Genomic DNA, 15313 nt, shown 5'->3' on the forward strand with positions numbered 1-15313 from the left:
GGCGACATGAGGAAAAACTTTTTTACGCAGCGAGTAATTATGATCTGGAATGCACTGCCAGAAAGGGCGGTGAAAGCAAATTCAACTGTGGCTTTCAAAAAAGAATTGGATAAATACTTGAAGGGAAAAAATTTGCAGGGCTACGGGGAAAGAGCGGAAGAATGGGACTAACTGGATAGTTCGTACAAAGAGCTGGCACAGGCACGATGGGCCGAATGGCCTCCTCCTGTGCTGTACCTACTATGATACTTATTCAATTCCTTTTAAATTATGTTATAGTTTATGCCTTAATAGCCACTCGTGGGAAAACACTGCGTGTCCTAATAATGTTCTGAATACATAAATGGGAATACCATTTGAAATCTGCATCTAATGTCACCAGAACCATTCTGGTATAAAAAGAGAGATAAATTCAAACTGTAATGACACTGCACTATGTGATTCATCCTATGGTTCTATTGTTTTATTTTACTATACAGGATAATAATACACCTTGTATATATTATGACAGTAACTCCACTGAAGCTTGGCAGGAGTAGCAGATGACCAGCAAATACCAAAGATAAAAATGGTCTATGATAAAAAGATGGTTGGATTAGCTGTCCCTGAACTGCTTGGTTGGGTTATTGTTGTGTAATTTACTTAGATGTACACCATAACGAGGTGCTAACTACTTACTGAACATCTGTTTCTGCTCAAAATAGCCGGCGCGGTTAATGCTGTAAGCAGTGACTTAATTGACAATAATGGTAATGGAAATTGGTTAGCGCTATTTGCCAAATTTAAATGATTGCCCGATTTAAACGTAAGCGGTTTAAATGATGGGGATTGTACTAAGATACTCAAGTGACATAGTTCAAGGTATATAACAGAAACCACCAAATTGTCTTGGGAGCAAAATATGACACAATCATAATTTAATACTTCAAAACAACTAAAGTTGTCAGTTTTTATTCTTTAGGAAATTTGCAATACTAGACAATAATGCTTGCTCCAGGTTATTAGCAATATTTTATTCCCACTATTGTTTACACTGTTAGAAAGGGAACATGAGATAATACACTTTCATTAGTTTACTTTTTTAAGATTCTAAAACAATGGCAGGAGAATATGATCCAGGGCTCTCTTGTTACCAAGATCAAACCATGTTTGAGCACAATGCGCTTTAGCAATGACAATTAATGTAATCGTTTGACACACGTACAGGTCCGAAAAACAAAGCAATGCTTTAGCAAAGGTTTCTCAGTTATTACCTTGCAAATTGTTTGACATTTTTGTATCTAAACATTAAAAATTCTATTTTTTAAAAATAATTTTTATTTTACTATACAGTTTATTTTTACTTTCCAATTTTTTTTCTTCTGAATATGCACCTATTGAAAAGATGTAAAGTAATACTACCAGGAGACATATGGAGAATTTCACTTGTGATCACAAATTTAGGATTAGTAGTAGAAGTAAGTCACTCAGTTGTACAATCTCGCTATAAAAAGTCATAATAAGAATAAAATCGGACGGACCAGCAGGCATCGGACTGCTAGGCAACGGACACGACAAAGGCAAACCAAGCCCAGTCGACCCTGCAAAGTCCTCCTCACCAACATCTGGGGACTTGTGCCAAAATTGGGAGAGCTGTCCCACAGACTAGTCAAGCAACAGACTGACATAGCCATACTCTCAGAATCATACCTTTCAGCCAACATCCCAGACTCTTTCATCACCATCCCTGGGTATGTGCTATCCCACCGGCAGGACAGACCCACCAGAGGTGGCGGTACAGTGATATACAGTGAGGAGGGAGTGGCCCTGGGAGTCCTCAACATTGATTCTGGACCCCATGAAATCTCATGGCATCAGGTCAAACATGGGCAAGGAAACCTCCTGCTGATTACCACCTACCGTCCTCCCTCAGCTGATGAATCAGTCCTCCTCCATGTTGAGCACCACTTGGAGGAAGCACTGAGGGTATCAAGGGCACAGAATGTACTCTGGGTGGTGGACTTCAATGTCCATCACCAAGAGTGGCTCGGTAGCATTACTACTGACCGAGCTGATTGAGTCCTGATGGACATAGCTGCCAAACTGGGCCTGCGGCAGGTGGTGAGCGAAACAACACGAAGGAAAAACTTACTTGACCTCGTCCTCACCAATCTACCTATCGCAGATGCATCTGACCATGACAGTATTGGTAGGAGTGACCACCACACAGTCCTTGTGGAGATGAAATCTGGTCTTCACACTGAAGACACCATCCAACGTGTTATGTGGCACAACCACCGTGCTAAATGGGATAGATTCAGAACAGATCTAGCAGCTCAAAACTGGGTATCCATGAGGCGCTGTGGGCCATCAGCAGCAGCAGAATTGTATTCCAGCACAATCTGTAACCTCATGGCCTGGCATATTCCTCACTCTACCATTACCAACAAGCCAGGGGATCAACCCTGGTTCAATGAGGAGTGCAGAAGAGCATGCCAAGAGCAGCACCAGACATACCTAAAAATGAGGCGCCAACCTGGTGAAGCTACAACTCAGGACTACATGCATGCTAAACAGCGGAAGCAACATGCTATAGACAGAGTTAAGCTATTCCACAACCAATGGATCAGATCAAAGCTCTGCAGTCCTGCCACATCCAGTCGTGAATGGTGGTGGACAATTAAACAACTAACGGGAGGAGGAGGCTCTGTAAACATCCCCAACCTCAATGATGGCAGAGTCCAGCACGTGAGTGCAAAAGACAAGGCTGAAGCTTTTGCAACCATCTTCAGCCAGAAGTGCAGAGTGGATGATCCATCACGGCCTACTCCCAATATCCCCACCGTCACAGAAGCCAGTCTTCAGCCAATTTGATTCACTCCACATGATGTCAAGAAACGGCTGAGTGCACTGGATACAACAAAGGCTATGGGCCACGACAACATCCCGGCTGTAGTGCTGAAGACTTGTGCTCTAGAACTAGCTGTGCCACTAGTCAGAAAAAGCAGGACAAATCCAATCCGGCCAATTACCGCCCCATCAGTCTACTCTCCATCATCAGCAAAGTGATGGAAGGTGTCGCCGACAGTGCTATCAAGCAGCAGTTAGTCACCAATAACCTGCTGACCGATTCTCAGTTTGGGTTCCGTCAGGACCACTCGGCTCCAGACCTCCAAACATGGACAAAAGAGCTGAATTCCAGAGGTGAGGTGAGAGTGACTGCCCTTGACATCGAGGCAGCATTTGACCGAGTGTGGTACCAAGGAGCCCTAGTAAAATTGAAGGCAATGGGAATCAGGGGGAAAACTCTCCAGTGGCTGGAGTCATACCTAGCACAAAGGAAGATGGTAGTGGTTGTTGGCGACTAATCATCTCAGCCCCAGGACATTGCTGCAGGAGTTCCTCAGGGCAGTGTCCCAACCATCTTCAGCTGCTTCATCAATGACCTTCCTTCCATCATAAGGTCAGAAATGGGGATGTTCGCTGATGATTGCAGTGTTCAGTTCCATTCGCAACCCCTCAGATAATGAAGCAGTCCGTGCCCGCATGCAGCAAGACCTGGACAACATCCAGGCTTGGGTTGATAGGTGGCAAGTAACATTCACGCCAGACAAGTGCCAGGCAATGTCCACCTCCAACAAGAGAGCGTCTAACCACCTCCCCTTGACATTCAACGGCATTACCATTGCCGAATCCCCCATCATCAACATCCTGGGGGTCACCATTGACCAGAAACTTAACTGGACCAGGCACATAAATACTGCGACTACAAGAGCAGGTCAGAGGCTGGGTATTCTGCGGCGAGTAACTCACCTCCTGACTCCCCAAAGCCTTTCCACCATCTACAAGGCACAAGTCAGGAGTGTGATGGAATACTCTCCACTTGCCTGGATGAGTGCAGCTCCAACAACACTCAAGAAGCTCGACACCATCTAGGACAAAGCAGCCCGCTTGATTGGCACCCCATCCACCACCCTAAGCATTCACTCCCTTCACCACTGGTGCACCGTGGCTCTGATGCACTGCAGCAACTCACCAAGGCTTCTTAGACAGCACCTCCCAAACTCGCAACCTCTACCACCTAGAAGGACAAGGGCAGCAGGCACATGGGAACAACACCACCTGCATATTCCCCTCCAAGTGAAACACCATTCCGACTTGGAAATATATCGTCGTTCCTTCATCGTCACTGGTTCAAAATCCTGGAACTCCCTACCTAATGGCACTGTGTGAGAACCTTCACCACACGGACTGCAGCGGTTCAAGAAGGCGGCTCACCACCACCTCAAGGGCAATTAGGGATGGGCAATAAATGCTGGCCTTGCCAGCGATGCCCACATCCCACGAATGAATAAAAAAAAATTGGGGGATAAAATTTTTTTTTCATGCAAATGGTTATTAGAATATGGAATGCATTACTAAACGTGATTATCAAAGCCAAGTCGATCACAACATTTAAGAGGATATTGACTCCAAAAATTGCTCGGATCACTCCATAGATTTAACCCACTAACTTTACTGGATGCACTTCCACTAATAGGAAGTGGGGAAGAGCCCATCGTTAGCTCCAGTGAAGCTGGGACCCATGGGAGAAGCGAGAGGATAACTCTCTCCCCTTGACCAATCAGATTGCAGCATTTTTGACACTCTGCGAAGAATTTGTGCAAGTATGGAACGCAAAATCCAGGAAGTGATTTGTAAAAACAGTTATAGACACGAAAAGAAACAGGGTAAGAAATAATCAAATTAAATAAATGAGACAGAAGGGAAAAGTAAAGATGTTTTTTTAATTTTAAAATAAAAAAAATTTTTTTTTAATGACCAGAAACTATTAAAATAAGGCCAAATGAGACTCCACGTTTTTAAAAGTTAATTTTTAGTTGTTTGGCAGTAATTGACTTACCATGTTATTAAAACTTAGTTTCGACCTGTTTTTTTTAAGTGTACCTGTTTTGTTGTGATATTAGTTATTTTCCATTTGGGCAGATGAGTAATTTGGCGCTGGTCCCTTGGTTCCACTAATTCCAGCCGGCAATATCCCTTTAATTCGAAGCTGTCATATCGCCGGTGAACCAGAAGGAGTTACTTCTGGATTGCTGCGCTTGTGTGAATGCTGGAACTTGCACCACGATTTTGCCGCTAGTAACAGTGAGCTTTGTTGAGCTCACCATTCTTTTCTAAGCAATTTCTGGGCCAATTTATATTCTTCAAACACTCAAAGAAAATTATTGCAGCATACTTAATTTTAATAATAGCAGAATGCAACTGGGATACTCAGAGTGTAAAAGGCTTAGAGGGTACAAAATTCTTAACGTGCATCCAGGAGAGCTTTTTGAGCCAGCATGTAGAAAGTCCTACAAGAGAGGGGGCGGTACTGGACCTAATTCTAGGGAATGTGGCCGGCCAAGTGGAAGAAGTGCTAGTAGGTGAGCACTTTGGTGAGAGTGACCATAATTCGGTGAGATTTAAGGTGGTCATGGAAAAGGACAGGGAGGGGCCGGAAATAAAGGTTCTAAATTGGGGGAAGGCCGATTTTAATAGGATAAGGCAGGATCTGGCCAAAATGGACTGGGATCAGCTGCTTGTAGGAAAATCCGCATCGGAGCAATGGGAGTCTTTCAGAAGGGAGATTGAGACCATACAATGGCAACATGTTCCCGTAAAGGTCAAGGGTGGTTCCAAGAACTCCAGGGAACCTTGGATGTCAGGGGATATACGAGAATGGATTAGGAAAAAAAGGAGGGCTTTTGGCAGATACAAAAGGCTAAAGACGGAGGAAGCCCTAGAGGAGTACAAAAAGTGCAGGGGGATACTTAAAAAAGAAATTAGGAGATCAAGGAGGGGCCATGAAATAACACTGGCGAGCAAAATAAAGGAAAATCCTAAGATGTTTTATAAGTATATTAAGGGTAAGAGGATGACTAGGGAAAAAATAGGGCCCATTAGGGACAAAAATGGCAATCTGTGTGTGGAGCCGGCAGATGTAGGAGGGGTTCTAAATGAATTTTTTGCATCTGTTTTCACTATGGAGAAGGACGATGTAGACATAGAAATACGGCAGGGGGACTGTGATATACTCGAACATATTAACATCGAGCGGGAGGAGGTATTGGCGGTTTTAGCAGGCCTAAAAATGGATAAATCCCCAGGCCCGGACGAAATGTATCCCAGGCTACTGTGTGAGGCAAAGGAGGAGATTGCGGGGGCTCTGACACATATATTCAGAACCTCTCTGGCCACAGAGGATGTGCCAGAGGACTGGAGAACCGCTAATGTAATACCATTATTCAAGAAGGGGAGTAGGGAAAAACCGGGGAACTACAGGCCAGTGAGCCTAACATCAGTGGCAGGAAAATTATTGGAAAAAATTCTGAAGGACAAAATTAGTCTCCACTTGGAGAAGCAAGGATTAATCAGGGATAGTCAACATGGCTTTGTCAAGGGAAGATCATGTCTGACTAATTTGATTGAATTTTTTGAGGGGGTGACTAGGCGTGTGGATGAGGGTAACGCAGTGGATGTGGTATACATGGATTTCAGTAAGGCCTTCGATAAAGTCCCGCACAGGAGACTGGTCAAGAAGGTACGAGCCCATGGAATCCAGGGTGCCTTGGCACTTTGGATACAAAACTGGCTTAGTGGCAGAAGGTAGAGGGTGATGGTCGAAGGTTGTTTTTGTGACTGGAAGCCTGTGGCCAGTGGGGTACCACAGGGATCGGTGCTGGGTCCCTTGCTGTTTGTGGTCTACATTAATGACTTGGATATGAATGTAAAAGGTATGATCAGTAAGTTCGCTGATGATACAAAAATTGGTAGGGTGGTAAATAGCGAGGAGGATAGCCTCAGTCTGCAGGACGATATAGATGGGTTGGTCAGATGGGCGGAACAGTGGCAAATGGAATTTAACCCGGAAAAGTGCGAGGTGATGCACTTTGGAGGGACTAACAAGGCAAGGGAATACACAATGAATGGGAGGACCCTAGGCAGACAGAGGGTCAGAGGGATCTTGGTGTGCAAGTTCACAGATCCCTGAAGGCGGCGGAACAGGTAGATAAGGTGGTAAAGAAGGCATATGGGATACTTGCCTTTATTAGCCGAGGCATAGAATATAAGAGCAAGGAGGTTATGATGGAGCTGTATAAAACACTGGTTAGGCCACAGCTGGAGTACTGTGTGCAGTTCTGGTCGCCACACTACAGGAAGGATGTGATCGCTTTGGAGAGGGTGCAGAGGAGATTCACCAGGATGTTACCAGGGCTGGAGCGCTTCAGCTATGAAGAGAGACTGGGAAGATTGGGTTTGTTTTCCTTGGAGCAGAGGAGGCTGAGGGGGGACATGATTGAGGTGTACAAAATTATGAGGGGCACAGATAGGATGGATACTAAGGAGCTTTTTCCCTTCGTTGAGGGTTCTATAACAAGGGGACATAGATTCAAGGTAAAAGGCGGGAGGTTTAGAGGGGATTTGAGAAAGAACTTTTTCACCCAGAGGGTGGTTGGAGTCTGGAACTCACTGCCTGAAAGGGTTGTGGAGGCAGGAACCCTCACAACATTCAAGAAGCATTTGGATGAGCACTTGAAATGCCATAGCATACAAGGCTACGGACCAAATGCTGGAATATGGGATTAGAGTAGACAGGGCTGATGGCCGGCGTGGACACGATGGGCCGAAGGGCCTCTATCCGTGCTGTATAACTCTATGACTCTATGACTCTTTGCTAGTAATACCGTATAACTGGAGTTTAGAAAGGCAGTAAACGTGTACTATTTTTCGGTGATTTTCCTCCTCGTTATGTGCTGTGTTGGGATCTGCAGGTGCACAGAGGTACGCAACAAGGACCTGGAGAACAGCAGAGAGGGGATCAACAGAGGGGCTGACGTCGCAGGAGGCACTACCCACGTGAGAGGGTATACAGGCAGAGGCTGAGCTTCTTGGGCCACTTTGAGGAGCAGTGCCTATGCAGGCTTAGGTGAGTCAGCTGGTAGTCACAGACATCTGCAGCATCTTTCAGGAACAGCTGCTCTCTGCTGGACCCGGTGGCCACGCATTGCCCGTCGCAGTCAAAGTAACCACTGCCCTCAATTTCTTCGCCTCTGGGACCTTCCAGGGTGCCCCTGGTGACATCTGCAGTGTGTCTTAATCATCTGCACATAAGTGTATAAGGCAGGTGGCAGATTGGTTGTAGGCTAGGGCGTCCAATTAAGTTAACTTCCCCCACGACGACATCAGCCAGAATGAGCGGGCAGTGGGTTTCGCCTCTCTGGCTGGCATCCCATGGCTGCAGGGCCCCATTGATTGCACATAGGTGGCAATCCGAGGACCACCACATAGAATGATACAGCAAAGAAGGAAACCATTTGGCCCATCATGTCTTTGCCGGCACTTTGAAATAGCTATCCAATTCGGTATAAGAAGAACGGACACCGAGCTGGAAGGGAGAGATTCAGAGGGATGACTAAAACTCAGTTAAAGAGAAAGGTTTTATACAGGTTTTTTAAAAGTGGAGAGAGAATTGGAGAAATTGGGAAGGGAATTCCAAACAATAGGAACAAACAGCTGAACGCTCTGCCAATGGTGAGATGAAGAGGGGGGGGGGGAGGGAGAACAAAAGACTGGAGTTAAATGAACAGAGTGTTTAGGAGGGGTTATAGGTTGGAGGAGATTGCAGAGATAGGATAGGGAAACGCCATGGGACGATTAATATATGTGAAAAAGGATTTTAAATGTGATGCGTTTGGGGTCCGGAAGCTTCGATAGGTCAGTGAGACAAGGGTGATGGGTGAAGTGGACTTACTGAAGGAAAGCATATATGCAGCAGTTTTAGACAAATTCGAATTTAGAGAGCGGATGGGGGGGCAAGCCAGGAGTATTCATTAACTGAAACGACTACCACTCCATCAATATGCAACTGGTGTGCGACCACAGCAAGAGATTTCTGCAGGTGTGCGCCAGATTCCCTGGCAGCTGTGATGATGCCTTTATTTTGTGCCAGTCATTCTAGACCTCTTCCAGACATGAGACAGACTTAAGGGCTGGCTCCTTGGATACAAGGGATACACTCTGCAAATGTGGCTCATGGCAGCTGTGAGGAACCCCACCAATGAGGTACAAGAACGATACAACCAGAGCCACATGACCACCAGGTGTGTCATTCAAAATATCTAATGAAATGCCTGATGAATGCTGAGAAAAGTTCTATTTTTTTTAGTTGTATCCATTGGTACCATAATTAACTTTTTTGTTTAAATTCCAATTTACTGATTATAAATAAAAGGTAAATTCAATGATAAAGTTAATGAGATTTGCAAGGAAGCAATTGTTCAACCACGACTGGAAAATACTAAGGGACATTCCGTGGCGGGGTGGCTGGGGACAGACCCCATTCCACTGCTCGGGAGCAGGTATGGTCACTTGGGCATGCCTCCAATGTAGCCCAGTGTCAAACCACTGTAGCTGTGTGTGGTGGATAAGATATGGAGAAAAACTAGTGAATCTGCTTGTGCTGATGTTGAGAACAAGGCATTGCCTTAGCAACCAGTACAAATCTTGATATGTGCCCAGAGACTTCACAGCTAAGGATATGGATTCAAAGTCATCCTTTAAGTAGGTTCAGAAGAGAAAAGTTTTGTTTAACGAATTCGCACTGCGTTTCCAATCATGTGTTGACAGTATAATTTACTAAGGTACTGCTGATCCTTATCTTGGGAGTCCTGTACGAAGGTTATTTCAGGAGCACGGCCAATTAGAATTGCAATCTTGATCTGCTGCTGACTGCATTGGAGCAGCTCAATGGTTGCGTGCAAGTGACTATTTTCATCGGGTAAAGACTTTGGTGCTTTGGCCACTTTCTACAATAAAGGTCTATTGGAGCCACGAGGCTGAACAGATGTGCGGTTGCAGCTGTACGAGGTCATCGGAAGTCAGGGAAATTCTGACTTCTCTCCAAAAGGTTGGAGACAATGTGGGCACTATGGATGCTACCTTTTTGAAAAAGTCCTCACCTGCACTGGGCTTGACAGGGTAAATGGTAAATGCTGAGAGGATGTTTTCCCTCACAGGGGAATCTAGAACTAGGGGGCATAGTCTCAGAATAAGGGGTCGCCCATTTAAGATGGAGATGAGGAGAAATTTCTTCTCTCAGAGGGTTGTGAACCTTTGGAATTCTTTGCTGAGTGGAGGCTGAGTCATTGAATATATTCAAGGCTGAGTTAGACAAATTTTTGATCAGCAAGGGAGTCAAGGGATATGGGGAACAGGCGGGAAAGTGGAGTTCAGGCCAGAATCAGAATAGCCATGATCTCATTGAATGCGGAGCAGGTTCGAAGGGCCAAATGGCCTAATCCTGCTCCCGTCTCTTATGTTCTGATTCAATTTTTGACCTCCACATCGTGGAGCTATAAACGAAAACTCAAAAATTTTTTTCCATATTGTTAGATTCCATCTCATAGATTGCCTTCCCACATACGATATAAATTTCCTCATTTTCTCATCCCACATCATCATTTTTTTTGAGTAGCAGAGGGAAAAATGAAACATGATTACTAATATGTACAATAAAGAACTCTTCTAATTTATGACAAATTTGTAATTTATCTTCTCTGGTACAGAAATGGCCATATTTAATTTTTTTGTAACCCAGAAAACAGAAACTCCTCACTCGGTATACTTTCTAATTATTTTTTTATTAATCTTTGGAAAAACTGATCAAACATTTATATTTTTAATACAGCATGCTTGTAACTAAATATAATTTTTTTGATAATCCATGATACATGTTGATATTTATGCCTTTGTTTCCATCAAACATAAAAAAACAAAAGAATGTCAGCTGTTTCGAGTCACTTTACTGCCTTTGGAGCTTTCATAATATTTTTGGTAAAAGACTTAAGTAGTGGTTTCCGTAGATTACTAAGAATAGCCATTTCTTGGATATAGATATTACAGAGATCATAAATCTACTTAAAAAACTATATTTGCAGACATAGCCCATCATCATTTTTTAAATGATACATTTTGGTATCATGGATATTTTGAGTGTTAAGAATCTTAACCAGATTAACTTCAGAATCTGTGAGCTCAACATGATTCAATAAATAAATCTACTGAAGCAAAATTTCAGCTAATACCAGAGGAAATGGTCTTTAGTGCTTGTTCTCAATGCAATCCATTTGTCGTGTTCCTTTTCTCAAGGAAATATTACAGTGCAGTTATGTCATTTGTTACATTCAAATGTTTAAATCATTTTCATAATTAGAAGTAAATAAATTACATTTATTGCTTGAGGAGAGAGCGCAGGTTTTCTAATTCTTCCTGAGTTTCTTGTTCCTGTAGAGGGAAGGAAAATCATAGAATCATCGAAAGTTATGGCACAGAAGGAGGCCGTTCGGCCCGTCATGTCCATGCCGACTGAAAAAGAGCAATCCAGCTTAATCCTACTTTCCAGCACTTGATCTGTAGCCCTGTAGGTTATGGCACTTCAAGTGCATATCCAAGTACTTTTTAAATGAGTTGAGGGTTTCTGCCTCTACCACTCTTTCAGGCAGTGAGTCCAGACCCCCACCACCCTTTGGGTGAAAAAGTTTCTCCACAGCTCCCCTCTAATCCTTTTACCAAATATTTTAAATCTGTGCCCCCTGGTCATTGACCCCTCTGCTAAGGGAAATAGATCCTCCCTATCCACTCTATCTAGGCCTCTCATAATTTTATACACCTCAATTAAATCTCCCCTTAGCCTCCATTGTTCCAAAGAAAACAACTCCAGCCTATCCAATGTTTTGTTTATAATATTTTAAAAATACTCCTCTTTAAACTGGCACCTTCTATATACCAATAATTATTTTTGTCATGCTTCTCATGTACAGAAGGATGTCTCAAAGTGCTTAATATTGATAAAAACAGTGGACATTTGCAGGTTGGAATAAAGGAAAATAGAGTATAGGTTATGGGTGGGCAATGGAACAACCAAAGTTATTATGCAGTGTCTTTGAAAGCAGCGAGAGAGGAAGCATGCAAAGGGATCTAGTGAAAGAGTATCAGAGAATAGGAACATTGTGGCTGAAATAGCTATTAATGGTGGAGCAGAGGGAGTAACCCAGAGTCAGAGGAGCTGAGGGTGTGCATGGGCAAGCAAGCCTGGAGGACATTACTGAGGCAGGATAGGACAAGACCAAGATAATGGGGTCAATTTTAGGATGGCCAAGTGGGTGCGTTCATGGCGGGGGGGGTTCTAAAATTGGGGAATCCCGGAGCGGATCCAAAGCCTGGCTCCAAGCCGCCCACTTCCGGGTTCCCCAATGATGCGAATCGGTGCGCGCGCAGCCCCCGAATGTGGGACTCCCACCGGCAATTAAAGCCGGCGGGATGACAGTTTAGATAGTTAGGGAGGTACTTGATGTTGTTGACAGACCTCATTGGGAAGAGATTTTAGCAGGGATGTGATTTTGGACTCTCCTCAGCGTGTTCCCCATGCTGTGGGAAAGACTCCCTGTTGTTGCAGACATGTTACAGTCAGCAGCCATGAGAGATGCAGAGGATTCCTTGACAGTTGGGAGGGACTACCTCATTCATTGCGGCAGGGCACTCTGTCACCTCAGACAAAGTTTTATCTGCCACACCGTTGTCTCCACACTCAAAATTATTACATCATACCTAAACTCTGCTGTCCAAACACATTTACCTACTTTGCGGACCCCCTCACACTCACACCATCAGGATGGGGAGGGGGTTCCATAGCTGCATTCATCACTCCATTGGAGGACGAGCAACATCACCAGCCTCGCCAGGCACGCCGTCCACCTCCGCCACGTGGAGCTACACAACACAGTGCTGCGCAACAGGCACCTGCACAAAGTAGTGCAACTACACATACACCCACTGTAGGGTGACCCAATGGGTGGCATCAAGGGTGTTCATGGAGAACCTCATGAAAGGGCCTTATTGCACAAGCCAGTCAAGAATGGCCAAGACGTGGCAGTAGGGGTGACAATATAATATGTAATGTGAGTTGATCAGAAATCAAATATAAGTAAGAACCATGACAAACCCTCAAACACCCTTGTGCATCTCCTTCATGCTCAAGACATGTTTGCCTTACGCTTCCTTCTATACATACGTGATGCATGTCCTGTGGCTGCAGCACAGGTAGTGGCAGGTGGGGTGAGGCTGACCGTGAAAGAGATGCATGAGAGGGTGAGTATGAGACAGAGCCATGAGAATGTATGAGGATTGGGTTGAGTGGTAGTGGCGGGATGAGTACTGGGCAGGTAAGATGAGGATGAGGGTTCAGTGGGTGTGAGGAGTGATGTGATAGAGTAGCATTGGCAGTGCAGAAGGAGATGTGGGGTGGGGGCGGTGATGTGGCAGACGGAGTGTAGGGGAATGAGTGAGAGTACTCACTTCGGCTGACCTGGTTAGGTCATTGAAGCGCCTCCTGCACTGTATGCAGGTGCGTGATATGTTGGTGGTGCTGGTGACCTCCTCTACCACCTCGAGCCAGGCCTTCGTGGTGGCAGAGGCAGGCCACTTCCTCCTGTCCGCCGGGTGGAAGATTTCCCTCCTCCTCCTCACCCCATCCAGTCATACCTGGAGTGAGGCATCATTAAACCTGGGAGCAGCCTTCCCCCTGGGCTGCTCCATGCTGTAATTTTGCCTATTTTCTGCAGCATCAGTCAATGGAGGACTGCCCCTTTAAATAGGGCTCCTCCAGCTGACAGCCTATGATGCGGGTGCGCAGTCCGCCCGCTGCACAGCTTCCCAGCGCGCAACCCAGAAGCCAAGGTAAGTGGCTTCAATTTACTTACGATCGCCTGCCAAACCCACCGATTTCACTGGGCGCGTTACCCACGTGCCCAGTCGATCCCCTGCTGCCAACCCGCCTCCCTGATAATATCGGCCCAATAAGTCAATTTTCTTGAACTATTCACATGAAAAATTCAAAAGTCTCAAATTTATGCAACACTGAATGATACACTGGAAGGAAAAGTGAAAAGGGATCTGGCAGATAGATTCAGCACCACATGAAATCTGTGGAGCAAAAATAAACAACATGAACAGAATGGTTAATTATATTTCTAGGTTGGTTGAGAATCAATCAGAAGATGTCAAGTTAAAACTGTACGCTGCTTAGGTGAGACTGCATCTTGAGTGCTGTGTTCAGTTTTGGTCACCAAGACAGGGAAATATTAAAGCAATGAACTCAATACAGAAATTAGCCATGAGGTAGATCCCTAGTATCAATGATTGAGTTACGAGGAAATACTGAAAAAATTGAGGTTCTTTAGCCTTGAAAGGAGGCAACTGAGAGGGCACCTTACAGAAGTATACAAGATATTAAATAGCATAGATATGGTTAATCATGAGTACTACTTCCAGGTGTGCCAAGATACAAGAATAAAGGGAACATCAATTAAAACTAGTGAAAGGGAAATTTAGGAAATATGTCAGGAAGAACTTCATGCAAAGACTAATTAACACTTGACCTTTTGGAAGTGAAAACCACAGACCCATTCCATGTGAAGGGAGCAAAGGAAGTTCCTTTTTTTGTTCTGGATGGATGAGTTAAGATTGACCGAATAGCCTCCCTCATGAATATTGTGTAAAAAATCTACACTATAAATTGTGCTAATACCCATTTTACAAATGCTGTTCCCCATTGTGGACACAATACCAAATCTATTCCCATCAGTGGATTTTTATATATACACAGAGATAAATGTACTTCAATCATTCATCCTTCATTTTATACGCAGCGTTTTAGATTTGTAGCAAATTACAGTATTTGTATTTGTATTTTCAATGTCATTAAAAAATGGGTGAGTCAGCTCTTTCAATGTATTTTTAAAAAGGTCAATTATTCACTTAAGAGCAAAAGAATCCCCATTCAACAAATCAATGTCACCTCTATGTAACATGGGTTAATCCCTAAAATCAATACTCCAAATTGAAGAAATTATACACAGACTTCTTCAAATTTTGTACCAAAATATCCCTAGGCTATTGCAATATTTCACGTAATTTCCTCATGCACTTCAAAATCACCTTTCTCACTGCCACACCCACACAGAGTCCTATTTCAGTCAGATGTGAACATTTGATATCACTGGTGCTGGTGATGAACCTCCACCACCAACAGCCACTTGGTGAAAACACGTGATGCTGAGAACAAGCCAAATGTAAGCACACTGTGCACTGGTCCTTGTTCTCAGTCACAGAGAAATAGATACAAATAGTGGATTAAAAGGTGCTCATTTCCATATTACAGATAATAAGCACTTTTTAAGTCAACTGCTCACAGCCACTCCCCTGATGACAGGGATATAAATCATTGTGAAAGTTT

At 44.2% G+C, this 15313-nt stretch overlaps 1 protein-coding gene across 1 annotated transcript in view; it reads right to left on the reverse strand.

Moving 5' to 3' along the window:
• Positions 1–10642: 10642 nt before the first annotated feature.
• The window catches only part of LOC137322065 (regulator of microtubule dynamics protein 2), a 199851-nt gene continuing 195180 nt past the window's right edge, over positions 10643–15313 (reverse strand). Inside the window, exon 10 of the mRNA XM_067985127.1 lies at positions 10643–11304. Coding sequence (XP_067841228.1) covers positions 11251–11304 — 54 coding nt within the window. The 3' untranslated portion in view covers positions 10643–11250. The remainder of the gene's footprint in view (positions 11305–15313) is intronic.

This window comes from Heptranchias perlo, chromosome 5 (assembly GCF_035084215.1).
Source record: "Heptranchias perlo isolate sHepPer1 chromosome 5, sHepPer1.hap1, whole genome shotgun sequence".
In the NCBI taxonomy this organism is placed as follows: domain Eukaryota; kingdom Metazoa; phylum Chordata; class Chondrichthyes; order Hexanchiformes; family Hexanchidae; genus Heptranchias; species Heptranchias perlo.